This window comes from Leuciscus leuciscus, assembly GCF_965113295.1.
Source record: "Leuciscus leuciscus genome assembly, chromosome: 17".
NCBI lineage: Eukaryota > Metazoa > Chordata > Actinopteri > Cypriniformes > Leuciscidae > Leuciscus > Leuciscus leuciscus.
In genome coordinates, this window is record NC_138741.1 from 11,447,402 (window position 1) to 11,468,939 (window position 21,538).

At 39.2% G+C, this 21,538-nt stretch overlaps 1 protein-coding gene across 1 annotated transcript in view; it reads right to left on the reverse strand.

Annotated features, from left to right (window-relative positions):
* Window positions 1–21,538, reverse strand: part of pals1a (protein associated with LIN7 1, MAGUK p55 family member a) — a 30,942-nt gene that overhangs the window by 4,082 nt on the left and 5,322 nt on the right. Inside the window, exons 2-8 of the mRNA XM_082143247.1 lie at window positions 9,634–9,759; window positions 5,716–6,205; window positions 2,957–3,165; window positions 1,167–1,244; window positions 590–739; window positions 333–494; window positions 52–129 (exon numbers count right to left, since the gene is read on the reverse strand). Of these exons, the coding sequence (XP_081999373.1) occupies window positions 52–129; window positions 333–494; window positions 590–739; window positions 1,167–1,244; window positions 2,957–3,165; window positions 5,716–6,142 (1,104 nt within the window). The 5' untranslated portion in view covers window positions 6,143–6,205; window positions 9,634–9,759. The remainder of the gene's footprint in view (window positions 1–51; window positions 130–332; window positions 495–589; window positions 740–1,166; window positions 1,245–2,956; window positions 3,166–5,715; window positions 6,206–9,633; window positions 9,760–21,538) is intronic.

Sequence of the window (21,538 nt, forward strand, 5' to 3'; positions counted from 1 at the left end):
GCACTGCTTCATTTAAGCAGCAATTAATTTAGTTCTGACTGAAGGCCTCACCACAGTCTCTTTAATGGGAGGTGGTTTGATCTGCGCGCTGGGGATGAGAACGAAACTGAGAACGCCATGCATGTCCGCCTGTGAACACAGCAAAAACATTCAGAAAACCTTTATTTTGTAAGCAAGGGTATAACAAAAATGTTCCGTAACCAAAAAAAAAAAAAAATTGGATACTCAAGTAATATTTAAAAAATGATTTTAGAACTTGTTTTATAATAAAAAACCTAACAGACTTTTATGGATTTTTGTTCTTCCTGCCATCTTTCTTTAAAATTAATTACCAGGATATCGAAGACCTCGTTGACGTCTTTGCCACGGATTTCCACACCGTTGATCTCCAGGACCTCGTCTCCTTCGTGCAGGAGGCCACTGCGTTCTGCCGCCCCTCCTTTCACAATGCGGCTGATGACCACGCTGTCCATATCGTTTCTAACTGTCGCTCCCTGTATAAATACGCATGTGCACATTAAGTCAAAATGTGTCCAAAGTCAAGAAGTGCATAATATGGTGAGAAGAGGCAGTGAAAGAACGTCCTCACCAATGGGACGTCCTTAGCTTTCTCAATCCGCACGATTTTGACAGTCTCCCCGCCCCACTGGGTGAGAGTCTCACTTGCATTGACAGAAGGAACAAGAGGTTCCAGCTGCATCTCTTGCTCAGCCACACTGTCGTGGGCCACCATAAGCGCCTGGAGGATATAGAGAGAGCCAGAGATGATGGGTTATATTCAGGATGAAAGCCACTGAGTTCTGGAGAGTAGACATGAGCTTGACCTTAATGTCATGTTATAGTTCAAAGAGCTCATGCTCTCGGACAGGGATTGTGATTACAGCTGTGAGCATCTGCACAGCAGCATAAAGCAGTGGTTCTCAAACCTGTCCTGGAGTACCACCAGCCCTGCACATTATGTATGTATGTCTCCCTTCTCTATCACACCCGATTCAACTCATGAGCACATTAGTAGAGACTGCACGACCTGAAATGGGTGTGTCAGATATAGGGAGACATACAAAATGTGCGGGGCTGGTGGTACTCCAGGACAGGTTTGAGAACCACTGGCATAGAGGATGCATGGGGGAATGTGAGGGATGTGAGTACATGTGATGGTGACAGACCTGCATGTGAGGCGTCGTGAGCAGGGTGCCCAGCTCAAGTCCATCCTTCTGTGAGCTGTTGTGCATCATGACCTCGACCTGTGAGGATCATCAAATAAATATAACACAACTACTACATTAATCATGCTTTAAAGTACCTTTTACAATGATGTTGTTAACAACAAAGTACCAGAAATTAGGGCTCCTGATTTCAGCAGGTTTTCTTTAGATTTTTGTAAACACAGTACAGCTTTGTATCATGGGTTCAGAGAAACCGGGGCCAAAAGTCATTGTAGTCTACCATGTTAAAATTTTCGGATGTAGAACGTACAAGTATTAAGGGATATTTTAGGAGAACTTCGAGAAACACAGTATTTATGAGAAGATGAGATGAAAATGAGCCCTGGATTAGATGTGCCCACATTTGAATAGACAGTCCACACTGCCTCTGTCCCATGAGAGAGAGCATTACTGTGAGAGAAGAGCACAGGTCAGTGGATCTGGGTCTTAATGACTATGAAGGACAGAGCAGCTCTCTGTCTGTTATTGTCCCGAGAGAACCAAAAACAACAACCATGAGTTTATCAAGCTCTCATTAGCACTTTCCACAACAGTGATTCCAACTAAAGAGCCTTTTTACCAAACATCAGCTTCATTTGTGCACATCCTCAATCATTTGGGTAACTATTAATGTCAGATCTTCTGAACAGTCCTTTAATCAGGGTTATGAATTATGCGTGGTGCCATCAGGCAATCATACTGTCATTACGTTATTTTCCTATGATTAATTAAATGCCATTGACACAACTTGATTATACCTTTATTATACCAATGAACAGACAAAACAAAAGTTGCCAATGTGCATGTTTTAATTTTTGTACACTGGTTACAGGTATTTTGGTAATATGGCACAACTGGGGCAGTTAACCAGGAGCCTGAGAATGGTGTAATCATTTTATTTTTTGGAGAAAAGAGCTGGGTGGGGTGTGTTAAGTAATCACTTTAGTGAAGTTCCATCCGCTTTACTAACCGCTTGTTGACACCAACAACATACACGCATACAGAAATGCAGTGACAGCTTGTGACTGTATGATTATAATACTGAGATGAATCTGACCATTTTGATGACTGTGATGATCCTTCAATACAAAAGGAATGAATATAATTGTGTGATACCCCTAGTGACCTGTTTGTTCTGTTCTTCTGAATGTTTTCAACTAAAAGCATATATAAAACAATAATAATAATAAAAAAAGTATTACTTTCTTTAAAAAAAATCTTGCTGACCCCCAATTTTTGAATGGTAATGTAATTCTCCATCTACATCCTGTTCATCTCAGTCAAAACACAAGACCTAAACACTCAGTCTTGAACACTGAGTTATAGGAGTCCAATAACTGAGTTATAGGAGTTATAGGTTTGGTTATTTTTCATGAGGTCCCTAATTGCGATAATGAATCAACTAATCCACAAACACTTTTTCAAAAGCTCCTTCACCAGGTGGTCACAATCATGTGGCTCTCTGCACAAATTATGACATTATGTCCACAGACTGCAGGATTTAACTAAGAGTAATTTGACGAAGCAGATGCAGGCCTTGTCTTTTATGTTTTCAAGCATCTATCCTTCTTGGCCTTCAGAGAGGAAAAACCCTCAAATTTTTTGTTTGTCTGGGTGCTTTTTATAAGTAGTAGGCATATTCTAAAGCCATACGTGTCAGAGCACTTCTAATGATTGCAGCATCCGCATTTACAATTCATGCATGTTTCCTGCTAATCCAAACACTTTGACTGTAACAAAGTGGCGCTCACCTCTTGTGCGAGGCTTTGTGCGTGATCCGTCAGGGGGTAGGGAGGGCTGGGCCGGTTCATATTGTGGGCCACGGCGTTGTGAATGTTGAAGGCTTTCTGGAAGTCAGGCTTCTGGACCAGCTGTAGAACCAGCTCCACGTCCTCTTGACTCTGAGAGTCATTTAAACTATGCTGCACCTGCTTGAGGGACATCAACAGGTCCTCCAGCTCTGAAAGTATAAAACCAACCATATATTCAGTCTCAGGTATGCTTACGGATCACTCATGTACTTGAAAACACCCTGCGATTAAAAACAGAAGAAACAGTGACTTGACCCAGGAACAACAATACATACCTCTGAATCATTCACCCGGAAAACTGGTGACATGGCCTCTCACAAAGACTCCCCCATTGAGCATTTTTACTGTTCGTCACCCTCACTGCACAACGTTTGAGTAAATCACAGATGTAATTCAGCTATTCTAGTGTTGTCCTTGACGAACCGAGTTGCAGCTATGCTGTAATTCTCCTTTATAGTGTCTAATGCCATGATGAGAGAATGGCAAGACACAATAGGAGTGAGAAGTGGGTGTGTTTTCTTTGTGTGGTGTGTAATGTCTAAGTGGGTGGCTAATAGAGGTATTAGTGGACAAATCAAATATTTTAAGTGATGCCTTTGCCTTTCCTCGACGGGATGTATTTTACGGACAATTTAGTGCCACAAAGAGTTTTGGAAAGTCCCAAAAACGCATAGAGAGAGCGTGACAAACAATGCAGAGAGATGAACTGGAACACAAACAAAAAGGAAAACCGAAGAAAAGCAGTACAGCAAGAGCGGGCTGGGTCAGAATGTTTCATAAAAGGCTTTTTAATTAACCTCCCCCTCTGAGGGTCCTCTTCTACCTCCCTGAGGAATTCCACTCACACACATCCCTCGGCCATGACTTTCAGCAGCAACTACAAGTGCCCCTCTCATTTGCACAGAAACTCATTTCGTTCTTCCTTGCCATGCATGCTGGACTTCCCCTAATGGAGATCTATTCAAAACCAAGAATTCACTGGAGGAGCTGAACATGTGTGTCTGTCCAATCTAAAGAATGAAACTCCAGTGAGAGGCTTCATGCAGAGAGGAGCTAAAGAGAAGGAATATGAGCTTGTCTTGTGAGGAAAGCTAAGAAAGGTGACAAACAGATATAGAAAAATCTGCTAAAAAGGATATTAAAATAATGGGGGCATATAAATGGTCTTTTGTCTTCATTTAGTTTCAAGTCCAGTGGCTCTTTCGCTCTTGAACACTCTTAGTCATCAGAAACACGGCTCTCTGCCTCCTCTGAGAATGACTTCACTCATGCATGCTGATTTTAGCAGTCAAGGGCCCTTCAGTAACTCAGATTCAGATTCAACCTCACATTACCATAAATGTTACTTGCTTTTTGTCACTTTTTTTGATGAGATTGTGGAAGGCAATGGATGACTTATCTTTCCTGGACACTGTTTGACTTTTATCAAAAGTCTGAATGTCATGAGTTTTTTTTCGGTGTTTCTCGTATTATTTACAGACTATTATAGTATTTATTATTTAATAATATTTTGAATGAACTTTTATTATTACACCTTCAATTTTGATTTTAGTTTAAATTTAAATTTTTTTTAGTAATTCATTTTGTTTTAGCTTTGTTTTGGTTTTAGCATTTCTAATTTTCAATAAAGTTTTTCATCTAATATTGATATTTTATTTTATTTCAATTAATGAAAATGACTGATGATTTTTAATTGGTTTAGTTAACATTAACAACAATGCTATTGTCCGATTTGTCAGTCTTATCACTAATGGACAGTAGGGATGTGATGGTGAGAAAACTTTCCCACTGGTTAATTGACGTGTGACAACACCGGTAATACCGGTCTCACCGGAGGGTGGGGGATGGGAGCGGACATTGAAGTTTTTCCCTCTTCATCAGTTTGCTTTTAAAACACTTATGGTGCATGTCCACTGGCGTGGAGCGGAGCGAGTATTTTCAGTTAATTTCTATGGAAGTTGAGCTTCACACTCACGCACGAACGTGAACTTCAACTTCCATGTGAATGAACTGAAAACACTCGCTCCGCTCCACGCCAGAGGACATGCACCATTATGAATGGCGGCAATTATGAATTCGAATTAGCAGCAATTCGGGGGCAGCAATAACTTGAATGGTGGGTTCTTTATTATTCATAATAATGAAAAACACAACAACAAAACAGTACAATGACAAACTCGCTTATATTAAACTTAGAACGTTCATTAACAAAACGAATAAGCACGGCATACACCATGCTGATAATGAAATCTGACTCCTGCTGCTTATCTGTGCTGTGACTCTTGTTCGGGTCACGCTGCATTGAGCAGACGCGTTCATTTTTTAATTGTAGTGTCTGTTCTCTAACTGAACTAATTGATTTTTATTACTAAAATCGAAACGACGGTACGGGCGGTGCCGCAGTGGATATACACAGTGGATGTAACCGGTATTGCAGCTGAAAACCGGTAGCACCAACTATCGCAGAAAGCCTAATGGACAGATGACAGAAACAATGAGGAGAAAAAAGGGGATTGAAAACTGGAAATGTTGCGAGCCAGATTCGAACTTGTATCACCCACATAGGCACCATGACTTAGGGCCATGCTAGGCCACGGCTCAACCCACAAACAATACCGCTGCTTGCTCTGCATGTCATGGGTTGGTTTATAGTAGCAATCTTTGGAAACAAATGCTTATTAGCAGTTTATTACACCCACCTAGTAAAGCTGGTGGTGCGATGAGGCTCTGCAGACCACCTATGGAGCCACCGGGACCTTCCATTTGCTCAAAGGTGGGGTTATCGATGCCCACCTTGGGATTCTGGGAAAGTTTCTTGAGGCGCATGGACGAGTTAAGGTCGAGTTCCTGCCGGTTGCGGCCCTCTTCTTCTCGTCTCCTGCGGTCCTCCTGCTGCTGGCGAATCCTTTCCAGCTGGGCGCTGCGTCTGACGGGCAGTGTGCGAGCACCCAGCTCACTGGGACAGTCCACCGCCATCTCCCTGTGCATGTCAGTGCCTCCACCGCCGTCTGACTCGGTCACATATCCGTTCATGTGGGAGGTGGTCATCATGGCTGTGCGTGTGTGTGGTGAAGTGTGGTGTGAGTGTGTTTGAGGAATGAGGGTTAGGAGGGGTGCTTTCTGCATGGTGTGAGGGCTGATGCCATGACAGCAGGGCTGAGGTCAGTAGCTCCAGACAGAGAGCCACACCTGGAAGAAAGGGAACTGCGGTTAGAGGAGTCTTCCACAACCAAAGATATTTGAAGTATATTTAAAAATATTTGTATTCACAACATGAATTCAACATGTATTCACAGCATTCACAATATGCATTATCTATTCATTTAAAATACCAGCCAAAATTTTTATGGACAAACTAAGTATTAAACCTAATTCATCATTTCTTTCAGAACTGTTTGTGCTACAGACATGAATGATTCATCAAATCATGTGGCTTGAGGAAAGAGCTTCTATTACTAAGGGATCAGAAATATGATTTTCTTTTGGCATACAATGAAACAAAACAAAACAAAAAAATCCCATACACTTGCATAGAAGTAGGGACTGATGTAATATCTAGAGACTAGACACATATGGCTGAATGATTAATTGAAATAAAATCAAAATGGCAATATGGATTAGTGCAATTATCAAATGACAAAGTCTGTGATTTAATTAGATAAATATATGTGCAGTGTATTTTAAAGTGAAGCACGGCACTGCTCATTTACTCGCGAACAGCTCGTAATACAGTGTCTTTAGTATCTTAGAGCAGGTTGCAGTTAATGTGGCTTCACACAAACTCCATCTCTATATCTGCTCTTAGTTTGGGTCACTTATAGCATGCATTTTGGAATGTAATGTGCACCACCCATTTCTCTAGATTTGTAATGATAAGAAGCATTTAAACCTGTTGACAGAAGAAGTAGGAGAAGCTTTAAGGGCTCACAACAGTTTTATGCCAAAAAAGCTCAATGAATCAACGTTATGAAATTAAGGAAATATTTGTATTGTAATTTTAGAGCTGTACTAAAAAATAACATTTATATTTTTGTTAAATACTTTTTACAGTGAAATAGTATTTTTTTTAATAATGGTAATAATTCTTATTCAATAATAATAATAATAATAATAATAATAATTTATAATAAAACAACAAAAGTTTTAAAATAATATATGCAATCTTTTTTTTGTTGCCAAATTGTGCATTCCTACAAAATTGCAAAACAAACTAGGAGCCCTTATAAAAATTGCAAACACAACTTTTTGTGCAGTTAGATTCTTTCCCGCAAATCATGTAGCCATAGTGGCACTCTTTACACCAGTGACCCAAAAAAGCACTTAAAAACCTCATAACATCATGCTATAGAACAACCTTAGCAACAGCGTAACAATGCTCTGCTAAATACCAATAATGCATTAGCATCATGGTGACAAGTTTAGCCCAGACACCACTTTTTTTTTTTTTTTTTGGAAATTGTAAAAATCAATCAATGAATCAATGAATCTATCTATCTATCTATCTATCTATCTATCTATCTATCTATCTATCTATCTATCTATCTATCTATCTATCTATCTATCTATCTATCTATCTATCTATCTATCTATCTATCTATCTATCTAGTTGTTTTGTCATTTAATTTAGTTTTTCCGGACAATGGAGATTTGACAGGAAGTGGAGGAAGAGAAAGGGGGAATGGGTTTGGGACAAGACACAAACACGGGTCCCATGAGCAAAACAGCTATGATGAGCAAAACAATTATGATTAGGAGTACTTGATTATCCAATAAAACACAATGCATTTACAAAACACAAAAACCTCTATGCGGTCACAACAGAAAGTTGTCTTATTACTGTACCCTCATTCAACACAGCTGATTAATTACAGTGCTATTTATAGCATTCAGTCCAGTATGAGTGTACAGTTATTTTAAGAGCTGTGTCAAAAACTGCACAATACGATGACGAAACAAACAAGCTGTCCTCACGTTAAAGGCTCAGAGCGATAAACAAACTGCCACACGGTCCTCTTCTCCACTGTAGTGGCCTTGTGGTTGTGAGTGCTGTGTCAGCTGTCTGAGACAGGCCAGATCACTGTGTTATCTGCCCCTTTATCATCCCCATTTCTGACAGCTGACACTTTTCAGAAAACCCCAACTCGCTTTTTCAACCCCCAACAAGACCTTGCAGATGTGAGCGGCCCTGACCCTTGACCCCTCAAGCCTTTCCTTCCATCTTCTCAGACAGTTTTCAGTAACAAACAGCCCTGAGTCACGGCTCAGTCACTCAGTGAGTCAGGTGATGAGGCGTGCATTTGAGAGAGATGCTATGAGAAGCTCTTGCAACGAGAGTTTCCATGGAAGAAGGATTTAGGACTGAAGTGTTTGCAATTGACTAGATACCAATGTTCTACCGATGAATTATGCATGAGACAGTGATACCACGTAAAATGGGAGACTTCTTCCAGGAAAACCCATCCCATAGGATGAAGAAAAGACTGCACAGTGAGGATAATGGATAACCTTTGTCCCTTCATCTACCCCTCCTCCATTCCACTTTCCTCATTCCTCACTTCTCTATCTACTCCCACTATGGGCACACAATATGAGAACCAGCCCATGCTGTGATGAAATATAAAAATAATAATATATATCTGACCTCCTGACAGGTAAGGGTCTTATATGGGTAAGAATATCTGGATACTTATGTGACCCACATGAATATTGTATGTTTTGTTAATGAATAACAGTTTAATAAAACCAGCATTTCCACGACTTATTCTAAAATGATTTTTTTATTTAATTTTTTTATTACAATAGTGTTCTTGAAGGTTAGTTTTCAATTTTCTTGAAGGCCCACGCACCTCATGTGAGCCTGAAAAGCTGCAAGCTAAATTTGGGAGTGCTAAAGGCAATTTAATAACTTTTCAAAGTCCAGCGTGCCCAAACGTATTATCTTAGCTCCCATCTTGTTGGAGTCAGTAAACAAAGCAGTGCTGATTACAGAAGTTGTAACAGCATAAGCATTTTTTTTTTTTTCATATCAGAGAGATAATTAACATGCACAACTATGTTATCGTAGACACACAGTTGTAAATACCCTATTAGCCAATTTTTTTTTAGAATCTCTGTATTTTCTAAAGTGCTAAAGGCAATTTAATAACTTTTCAAAGTCCAGCCTGCCCAAACACATTATCTTAGCTCCCATCTTGTTGGAGTCAGTAAATAAAGCAGTGCTGATTACAGAAGTTGTAACAGCATAAGTGGTGATAGCTGAGATGAAATCACTGGAGTTTCTGGGGAACTCTTGATTCACTCTGCCTCTCAGTCTGACCTCAGCGGAGCCTTCTGTCTGATACAAAACCTCTGTTATCTTTAACACCATCCCTCATTTAGTCTAGCTTCACTCCTCACTAATGGACTGCTCCCCTCACTTCTGCCATGCCCTACCTCAGTTTCCCCTCCTCCCGTTAAGACTGCTCTGAGATTTCTGTGCCGCACGACTGCCTAACGCATTGCCATGACAACAGCTTTGTCTGTGGGCGGGAGGTCCCAAGGCCTGAGAACCAAAGGAGGAAAACACAAAGAGGACACACACACATACACAGGGGGAGAAGCTACATGGGGGTCCTCACCCGTGTTTGCCAGTCAGCCCAGGATAAGCCCTCCAGACTGTAGCAGGGTCTCCTCTCTCGTCAGTTCTGACCCGTCTGCCTCCTCTCTTCCCTAGAATGCTATAAGTCTGTTTCTGTTGACCCCTCCTGAAATAGAGAAAAATTGTGAGTGCAGTTGACAGCATGACCTCATTTACACACGGCATTGAGATCCGTATCTGTGATCCGATCACAAGCTGATGACACTTAAATGCAGGTGACCACAGTGCATTTGTAGAGTAAATGCTAATCTGTCCTGATTTGTCACGGACAAGAGTAAACGACAGCATAATCTACAATAAATGCTAATAATAAATATAAACATATGCACAGACTACCAGTCAAAAGTTTGAAATGTAATATGCTCAGCAAGGCTACATTTATTTGATCAAAAATAGTAAAAAAACAACAACAACAACAAAAAAACCAATAATATTGTGAAATATTACATTTTAACAAACTGTTTTCTATCTTAATATATTGTAAAATGTAATTTATTACCCTGATTGTAAAGCTTAATTTTCATCATCATTACTCCAGTCTTCAGTGTCACATGATCCTTCAGAAATCATTCTTATATGCTGATTTAAAGCTCAAGAAATATTTCTTTAGTTGAAAAATAAATATTTTGTACCATTATAAATGTGTTTACTGTAACTTTTGATCAATTTAACGTGTCATTGTGTAATAAATGCATTCATTTCTTTTGCTTCTTTTTTTCCCAGTTTCAATTTCCCAAAAAATACAGTTGATAATAATAAGAAATGTTTCTTGAGCACCAAATCAGCATATTCACATGTATGGATCAGTATATTCACATGTATTCACACTGAAGGATCGTGTGACACTAAAGAGTTGAGTAATGAGTGCTGAAAAAGCAACTTGCCAATATAGATATTTTTGTTTATAGTTCCTGCGTGCCTCCATTATAATTCACACAGCCATCTCTGAGGTCATCGTTGTGCAGTGATGGAGCAACAATCCCATAATGCACACGGAAGGAATGCAAAACAGCCTGGGAATGACATTCCTCCGCAGACCAGACCAATATAAGGGCTTGTGAACGTCTGCATGCAAACGCTTTCTCATGCAATCTTAATACCTGATTACTAGTGTAAACCGAAGTAAAGGTTACATTAAGACATAAAAGAACAAGAGCTGAAAAACAGGCCTGCTGTGAACAGATTTATTTCATTAAGACCTCTAAGCCACTGTTGTTGGCATACACTCCCATATGCAGGTGTGCAGATATCGACAGGAGAAAATCCAATTAATATTTCCTATAAAAAGAAAAGAGGATTGTAGCCTTACACCTACACACAGATGTAGCTTGAATGTAGACATCCACGTGAGCGCCACACACTCCCTACATTCAGGTACTCATGCTGACGCCATTATGGTGGCTCTCCACCCTGCTGGCCACAGATAAGAACAATCTTAAGGCCGCCTCCTACACCGCACCAGAGACAATAAGCAATACTGAGCCAAATCAAACAATCCCCCTGACGCTGCCAAAAAGCCCCGTACATTTACATAACAGACATCTACCTTTCATGATAGTGGCTCAGATGGACGACTGAGGTATAGGCTAGTGCTGTACAGGGTCCAAAATTAACACTCAACAACAGCCAACTGAAAGGAAAAATTGCCTTTGGCAAATAAATTTACGGAGTTACTGGAAAGTTGGCCACAATTATTGTTTAGGAAATGCAACATGGTTTTAAATGGAAATACAAAAATGATTGTCTGACCTTTGGCATCAGTGAAGTGAGCAAATCAGGTCTGATCATATCAGAGAGATAATTAACATGCACAACTATGTTATCGTAGACACACAGTTGTAAATACCCTATTAGCCAATTTTTTTTGAATCTGTGTATTTTCTACGTTTCTTTTCATATGGCACACAATGGGTAAATGAAGCTTGCAAGGTACTTTGTTTCAGGGCAAAATACTTTTGAGTCAAAATCTGCTAAAAAAAATATTTTTAATTTATCATGTATAAATGTATAATTTTTTATTGGAGCATTTTTTTTAAATCAGCTGCCAAGTTTATAATATATATATTACATCAGCATATGAGAGTCAAATTGGACAACTATACAGGGACTCATCTCAAGATCACTCATTTATTTAAAGCAGCACTCAGTAGCTTCGGGACTTCTTCGCTGTATTCTCGCTTTTTGCTCGCAGGTTTCTCTCTAGAGCTCCCCCCACAGCTTCGGAATAGATATTTGACAACACTGTTGTAAAAACTCGTTGGCGATTCTCAGACACCAGAGGCTATAGATCAACGACATCAAAGCAGATGGGACGTTCTTTAAAACGTCTTCTTCATTCGGGTTCGGACAGCGTGAGGGAGCGCAATAATGACAGCATTTTAGCAGATTTCTTTTGGCCGTAAAGCAATTGTTTACATCGCGAGACCTGATATCACGCGAGACTTCCTGACGCAGCGGCCGGCGGCCCGCCGGCTCAAAGTTGCAAGGGCGGATTTTCCGCTCACGGGCACCAGGGGGGTGCGAAACGACCACCATTCAACCCGAAATAAGTAATATAACCATTCCAATGACTCCGAAGCTGTTCAGTTAAGGTAAAAAAAGTTACTTAGTTCACCTTTAAAAGTTCATCTATTTCCAAAATTATGAAAAAAAAAGATCACTCAAGAATAGAAATTGGTGAAAATATTCAAATCAGGAATATCAGAATCAGAATGCATAATTCGTGCATAAAACGTCCGTCAAAACCAAGGTTTATTCTTTTTAGCATGCAGTGTGAAGTATTTCACTCGGTACACTGATCATTTAGATTCAATTTCAGCGAGTGAAGAAAAAATGTATACACTCACGTGCCAAATAAAATTTTATTTTGTATTATGCAAGTTATTGTCTCTGACAGATAGCATGTAGAAGCCGCTCAGGCCGACAAAATCTCCCTCATCTCACAAAGCGGCGACACATTCAAAACATCCGGTAATGTGGGTTTTCCAGGAAATGCATGTACTCGCTGGACCTCTGCTTCTCGTAAATATACTACTGTGAATTGTGTTAGTTAGAAATTTGAAGTTAGTCTATGTTAAGCGCTGTCGCGTTTCCATTACTGATTGGCGCAAAACTTGGGATTTTTTTTCTAAATATCGATAAACAACTATTGCGAAATGACGGCGTTACCATTAACCGATGTTATGCGACTAAAACGTCATTTTTTCCTCTCGCGATCAGTCATTCCAAAAATCATGGCAACGGACGTTGGTAGGTTTATATATATCAGCCACCAGACTAGACATTATTATTATTATTATCTCCAGGTTCAGGTTGGTGTGTGTTGGTTTTTGTCCACCTCAATCTCCAGGTGTGTGTGTGTGTGTGTGTGTGTGTGTGTGTGTGTGTCTGAGTCTGTGTGTGTCCACCTCCAGGTCCAGTTTGGTGTGTGTGTGAGCCTGTGTGTGTCTGAGTCTGTGTTTGAGTGTGTGTGAGTGTGTGTCTGTGTTTGAATCTGTGTGTGTGTCTTTTTGAATGTGTGAGTGTGTGTGAGCCTGTGTTTGAGTGTGTGAGCCTGTGTTTGAGTGTCAGTAAGTTTGTGAGTTTGAGTGTGTGTGTGTGTGTGTCCATCTCCGGGTCCAGGTTGGAGTGAGTGTGTCCATCTCCAGGTTTGTGTGCGTGTGTGTGTGTGTGTGTGTGAGCAAAATTTACAACAAGAAGTCTGTGGAGCAGTCATACCATAGAAAGTGTAGCAATGGCATAGCAATGTAGCAATAGCAATGTCTTTAAGTTATCTGACACTAAGTGTTGGCAATGGAAATGTGTACTTGTCACTAAAAATATATGATATATTTATGATATATTTAACTTAACCCCCCCCGGTCCCCAAACTCACACCACCGCAAATAGAATCTAATTCTGTGGGAAACACTGAGCCAGCCTAAGTTTTTCACGTATGTGATAACATGCATAAGGGGTGAACTATGTTGGATTTTGTGGTAATTATAAAACGTGCTACTTTTTGCATAGTTCATTATACTTATTTTACGGAATGTTTATTTTTACATTAAAAGTTTATTTTGTGGCTTAAATAAATTACATGCTACACACAAACGGACATGTTTGGCTTTTTACATTTACATATTTCACATTCAGCTGTCGCAAATTCATTTGGTATTCCATTATTACCCCTTAGCAGATTTTGACTCTTTTCTCAATCATCACAGTATCGGTTTACATAGTCAATGCACCACCCAGCCCTAACAGGTTCTTTATACTGTAAATCAGGAGAAGGGCAGCACTTATTCAAGTCAAGTCAAGTCAAGTCAAGTTTATTTGTATAGCGCTTTTCACAATACAGATTGTATCAAAGCAGCTTCACAGTATTAAATTTAAATAATACAACAAAGTTTATTTCAAGAGGAATTTATTGATTGATAAAATTAAATTAAATATCCCCAAAATATCCCCAATTATATACAATAACAATTATTCATTGTTGTCCCAGCCTTGCAGCAAACCACTCTTCTTACAAGCACATCATTATTTATGGTTTTAATTAATTATTTATTTTATTGTATTTTTGTGTATATTTATTTAAATGGTCAAGGTTCATTTCAAAGTTACTTAATTTGAAATATTTTTTAAGTAAAAGGCAAAAACTATTTTTTATTGAACCAACAGACGCTGACCAACGGCAACAAACACTTTGTCCGGTTTTGTCAGATCTGTGGTCGGCGCTTGTTTTCGCCCATTGAACATGTTCCAGCGACGTTTGCTGGGTCGTGGAGTGTCTGAGAATTGACATACTGTAATTTGGTGATTGCCTGCATTGGTCACCACCTGTGTGTGAATTGACCTTAAAAAGTAACTTGCAGACTAAAACTAATAAAATAACAATAATGTTTGTTTATCGCTAAACATCTTTTGCAGCGTTTTGATAATACCAAGATAATATCTTTCACAATTATCAGGATATAAAAATTAAATACTTGTACCAGGCATTTGCAGGTGAGCCAATATGAGGGCATTCTGTACACTGGGGTTGTGCAAGGCGGCTTAATTAATGCTGTTTTACAGATCGTGCACACGTATGTACACAAACACGCTCACACCAATACCGACTGTCTTAACGATGTTTCCCCTTCCCCCCTACTTTATGACACAACACGCAGTGGAGAGCCTTAAGACTGAAAAACATATAAATAAAGCCTCAAACCATCTGCTGTTCAAGAGCTTAAGTAGCCTACTTCAAACCCTCCTGTTCCATTCAGCCACTGGCTGGCCACGACTCAACTACAGCTCGGCCAAGCACACTAAGCCTCTGGCCTCTTACACAGGGAATAGGGACATCTGGGCTCTAACTAATAGAATCTGCCCTTTACACTGATGTAGTAAACCAACCCAAATCCAAACTTTAGCCTTTATCGGCTAAATAATCAGGCTGATCTTTGATAAATGCCAAAGGGAAGGCTAATATTTCCCAGTGTGGAAGACCAGGGAGGCGAGGTAGATTAGGAAGAGCACATTTGTGGTGAATGCAGGTGTTTCTAGCCAGAGCAGGTGCAGCAGTGCTGGCCCAAAGGCAGCCAATGAGATGTGAGCATTAGTGGGCACTGTGTCAACAACCCTGTTGTTTTTCATTCCACCTGGGAAACGGTCCTCACAGATACTGCGACTGTGAACACACTACGCAATACACATGAAGGCCTCTCACCGGTCACATTCCTGGCAAGATTTTGTGATAGAGTAGTTTCGCTGGTGTAAACGAAAAGAGAACGCAAACAAGAATTGTTAAAGTAATCAGATGATACTGATCAAAAACAAACAAATTCCTTTTCCACTTTACACATGAGCAGTTTATGCGACTAGTTCTAATGGCTATCATTTGAGATAATCAGCCACTAATCATAAAAGATTAAAAGATGTCCAATGCCTTATGATTTCCGCAATGCAAAAAACCCAGACAAAAATTACAGAATGCTGTCATAAAAATGGCTATTAAAGACATAGTACACCCACATTTTTTATTCATTTCATTATTTAGCTTCATGTCATTTGAAACCCACAAGACTTTTTATTTATTCTAAACACAAATAAAGATATTTTTAAAGTCCATTCAACCAAAACCAAAACTAAAACTTTGATGGTTCAAGAACTCCATATGAATCAAGCAGTTTAATCCAAGTTAAACACAAGTTAAACAAAAATAGTCAATCTCTGAATGCAAAGATGGAAAAGATGGAAAGCTCCTAAAGCTTAGTTCTATATAAATTCACGGATAATTAGTTGTTTTGTCGTTAGTGAAAATCAATATTGACCTTGTATTTGAAAAAGGATCCTCATATAAGAAACAATATTAAAATTCAGAGTCAGTTCATTCGCATTCGGAGATCGACTATTTTTGACTGTCAAAAGACTGCCGGCAGACACAGCTACTAGTGAGTGAGTTGTTCAAAATCTTTTTTTTTCAGTAAACTCTGTGTACACAAACAATGTTCTCAAAGCTGGAGTTCATGTGTAGAGCCCCTGGTGATACTTCGAGCAAAGTTTCATGTTGTGTCGAGCCTTCTTAGTGTTTTAAAAATAGCGATTTTTAAAAATAGCGATTTTTTATGCTATCTTAGTTAGGGTTGGGTATCGTTTCATTTTTAGCGATTCCGATTCTGCTTATCGAATCCGGTTCTTATCGATTCTTGTTTCCGATTCCAATATTTTTTGGAGGGAGAAAAAAGGGCAAATAATTGAAGAATAAATATTTCTACCTTTTATTCTTGCCAATTTTAAGCAATAACCAATAAAATGGCTAAAGTGAAAGGAGTCTCTTCATATAAAGGTGTTGATTACATTATTACTCCAGCAGTAGGTGGCAAAAATCGACTGGTTTTTTTTTTTACTGAATTATTTATTGAAGAAGACTCGAGAGATTCGTTCAAAAACGGTGAATCATTCATTCATTAAACAAGTATTTATGAGACACTGAATTAATTAGTGTTTGAATTAATTATTCAAACTAGTAAAAAAAAAAAAAAAAAGACTATTATACTAAACATGTTATTCTGAGTAGTTGTCTGATGTATGTAATCGTGATCTCCATTTTAAACTAAACAAAAATGATTTTAAGCCACATAGATTCCTGAATTAGAGACCGTTCACATATCGCGTCTAAAAATGCATGGAAAAGCACGGCCGTCTCCTTCTTTCCACAAGCGCTTGCGCTCCCGTGGCGTCTGTCGTTGCTATGCAACCAACCATTTACTAGGCTACTAGATATATTTATGGAGATGAGAAATAAAAACCCGCCCTGTTCAGCTATGATCAGCTGTTCAGCCGAGCTTTTGATGTTACAGAAAGGTCGGTTGTTTTTTGTCACTTGACCTGCGCACCGCTTGCGCCATTCTGAAAAGTTGAGATGTTTTCATCTCGCCGAGGCATAGGCGCGCCTGCAAAAACGAGCGCCACGCACCGCATGCTCGTCGCGCCCACGGCCCATGTCGCTTCTATTATGAACGTGCTTGCCGCGCGCCTACATTTGAAATAACGGATAGTCAGGAATCGATAAGAGGAATCGTAATGCGTGCGTCTTATCGAATACCCGGTTTTTGGAAATTTGTTACCGGTTCTAAAATGGAACCGGTTCTCGATACCCAACCCTAATCATAGTAGTGCCCCTAGCACTCCCATTCAAAAGGCAATTTGACCGAAAACGAAAATACGGTCAATCTTAAAAGTGGCGTTTCCATTCTAATTATGCTTTTAAATGAAAGTTTGCCTCGGGTAGATGCACAAAAAGACCCTAGGTTGCATGTTGGCGAGAGTTACGCTTTAACGTCGAGCCCTGCATCAGCAACAGAGGGCACTCTCAGCCAAGCAACAGTAAAGACAGAGTAAAGCTCAGCAGACAATGAAATTATATCTGCGCTAAACTTTTTTTGGGGCTCTAGTCTAACTCAATAACAATAGAGTGAAATTGTACAATTTACTAGCCATTGGCTAATTAAAGAAATTTTAGTCGCCTAGTATGAAATATGCAAGTGATTTACTTGCATCGTAGAGGGCTGAAGATGGATGAAAGTCTTATGGGTTTGGAACAGCATGAAAGCGAGTAAACAAACAAAGACAGAATTTTCATTTTTGGGTGAACTATCCCTTTGATCAAATTCAAATTTCAATACTGTCTATTGTGACTATTGTGTAATTTTTAAATATATAATCTGCACATGCTGCTTTCTTCAAAGATGATGAGCGGCAATTCAATCTGTCTGTAAGAGTATGATGGCTTACTAAATGAGTTAGGCTATAAAGCTCTTATGGCCTGTTAGCTTAAACAAACAGCAAAGAGCTCCATTTAACGCACTAAATAACATGCATTATTCACATGAAGGAAGTTTTCTTCCTTGGCCTGGCAGACTCTGCCCTGCACAGGATGAACCTGTTACTCTGATAGACATGAAACAGCTCGTACTGAGGAGTGGCAAGTATGGAAAACAGTCCCTGAATTCTGTGACAGGGAGGGACTGGAGCTCCTTTCCCTTCATCACCCTTCAATAGGTTTTATAACTATCTGACAACATAACAAAGCTATGGGGTCCACCACACCTTTACACTGAAATAAAAATAATAAACTAACTGACAACTCACAGATATGAATCTTTCTCATCAGAGAACTGGAAAATGCACAAGAGAAAAGCTGATGTCTACAAAGACATGCAGGAGATAGGGAAGCTGGACAGGCCGACACTTCCATGGCTGTCACTGTAGAGGAGAAACAGACCAGGATCGTTATCTTCTCCAAAGCTCCAGCTCAACATTCCAACACCCAGTGTTTGCGTACAAAAAAAATTCCAGATTCCAGGCTCCTAAGAATCGAACACGTACCACTTAGTACCAGGAGGGAGAGCAATGCTGGAGAGAAAGTGGAAAAGAGAGGGAAAGAGACAAACAGAGGGAAAATATGTGGATACAGCATGGTATAAAGGACAACACCAGCATGCAGGGATGAATCACTTTTGACCTTTTTAGTGCAGAAACAGAAAATAAAACCTTCACATGACCTTAATAAGTAAACCATTCAACTCGCCTTCAGTCGACAACTTTCATAGAAGACATTCAGAAAAAGTAATGTGCATGGAAATGTTTGGAGAATACATTACCCAATAGACTGACAGGTGGAAACAAGACTGCAAGGCTCCACCTCTCAAACCATGAGAAAATCAACAACATACACCATATTCTGAATACTAGGGATAGGTACCGAAACCTGCTATTAAATTGGCCCCGGGCTAAATTATGAAAGACCACAGTACCGATAAGCTCCGGCCTTACAGGTTCTGCTGTCGGTAGAGAAATTAAGAAAACACACATACTATTTATTCTTGCTATATAGATGTTATATTGCATATATAAGATAATATTAAACCGTTTGTCTGTGATGCATTTTTTCGCAGTCTAGAAGAGAGAGAGATCTCTCACCCAGAGCTACAGCGCGCACAATTCAAAAGTCCCTGCTTAATTAGCGACGATGGCCGAGAGAACTAAACATTCAGACGTCTGGTTACACTTTAGGCCTGTGATATACATTTTATTTTTCGATTTTGGCTTCCAAGGATTATAAAAAGAAGATATTTGACGTAAAACCATTAAGAACTAGAAGAGTTCTGTCTAGCGCCACTTCACTTCCCTTCACAGCGGTGCGTTGTCATTTCTCCCTAAAACCCAAACTTAACATCAGAATCACCACAATCAGTGATTGGTGTAAAATGCAGTCTCTAGTGTTGAGTGTTGTTAAATTGCAGGATGTGTTTGATAATAAAAATAACTATTACAAGCAGAATAATCCACGCAAGAGAGAGACGCTGTTTCCAACTTCAAGACGGCTTTCTGTGTGTGTGCTCCACAACTACACAAGCAAATTATACTTTAGGCTTTATGTGCGTGTCTAAACTATCAAATACACACAAAATATGACAAAAAAACGAATTACCTGCTTGGAGAGTATTCACTTTTATTAACAGTTTGTGTCTTAAATGGGCATAAATAGTTGGGAGAATATATGACGTGTATTATTAGATCTGCATTCTGTCTTAAAGTGGCAGCAGTCTATAAACATGCTGACGACTGCGACATTAATGTGAATCAAACAACAAAAGGCAAAGAGAACATTACTCACAGCTCTTGAATAAATAACTTAAGCTTTAATAAGCATTAATCTATCAATTATTGTTCTTATTGTGTTATCTTGTGTATTTAAAACACAAAAAATGCCTGCACACTGGTCCATTTAAAAATAGTCCATTGTTGTTTCTTTTGCTATAGATATTTTACATTTCAGAATATAAAGCGATGTTAATTATGTTCTTAATTTGTTTCTTTTCTCTTTATTTTAATAAAAAATATATAACAAAAAGAACCGATAAGAATACCTTTAAAGGACAAGTTCGGTATTTTACACTTAAAGCCCTGTTTACAGATCGTATCTGATGAAATAGAACGGTTAAGATAAAAATTTGGACACATGCTGCTGTCCCGAGAATTTTAGGTTTATTTGCCCGTGGTTTGCTTGCAATTGGAAAAGGTGCATTATCGCCACCAACTGGGCTGGAGTGTCTATTATTCAAGCTCTCAACGGAAGAATCACGGGTGTGACGCGTTTGGCAAAATAAGTCCACAAAAGCTAAATAAACCTAAAATTCTCGGGACAGGAGCATGTGTCCAAATTTTTATCTTAACCGTTCTATTTCATCAGATACGATCTGTAAACAGGGCTTTAAGTGTAAAATACCGAACTTGTCCTTTAAAGAACCGGATCGATAAGCATTATCAGTAAGAATAGTAATACCGTTAAAACCTTAAAGATACCCACCCAACCCTACTGACTCCTGTGCTCAAATGTCTATACCGGCATGAATGTCCACATGTGATTTGTCTGTTCAGACCAAAGCATAAAAAAGGCAAAAAATTTCACACTGAAACGAATATTTGTGTTGTTCTGAACAAATGTATTAGGTAGAGATACAATAAAATGTATTTATGGTCGACTGACCATAAATCTGAACCGCACGGTTTTTCACTTTATTTTGGCCAATCTCAATTCTGAGTTATGCGCAAACTCTGCAATGCAATCATTTCCCAAAATGCAATTTGTGTGGAAAATTACAAAGAGAAACGCAAAGAGTAGAAGCTCCCTGTTAACAATGCCCAAAATATTGGAAGAAGAAAATAAATATTGAATTGGGGGTGGGAGTTTATATGAATGTATCTCTAAAGGGAACTGACTGTCTTCAAAAAAGTGTCAATAGCTATTTATTTCCCTTTTACCTCTGTATAATGCCTGTCTATAAGCGCAGCACTGCTTTATGTACAGTGGTAACAAAGGAAACACCATTTTGCTGCCGTTCCATAAGCGCCACTGTCAATTTGCATTGTCTGTAAATTTCCATGTAAAACAAAATCGCAATCGGCAATGAAAAATGGTGATCAGAGCATTCCTAGTAGGAGTCATATATTTTTAATCACAACACATTTTTGCACCAAACATTTGTCCAGACCTTAAGGCTGGATTCATGCAACTTTTAACAGGATTTTTGATTGATTGTAGGGTCATGGCATTGCAACTTCAAAAGATATTAAAGAATTCTATTTAAGGTGGTCTTACATAGCCAGACCTTCAGCTTACAGCAGAAGTGGACAGTCCATTGATGTGCTGATGGTGACAGAGTACCACTTTAAGTGAAATAATGTAGAAATAAGTGTATTGTGGTAGGTCATTTTACATGTCAACCAGATGGTGTCTTCCAGTCCAAGTAGGCAGTTCTTGACAAGAATAAGCTGTGAAGAGGTCCAGACATTCTGCCGAGAGTCTGGCTACACAATACTAACATGATCCTATACACCCTAATAATACAAAG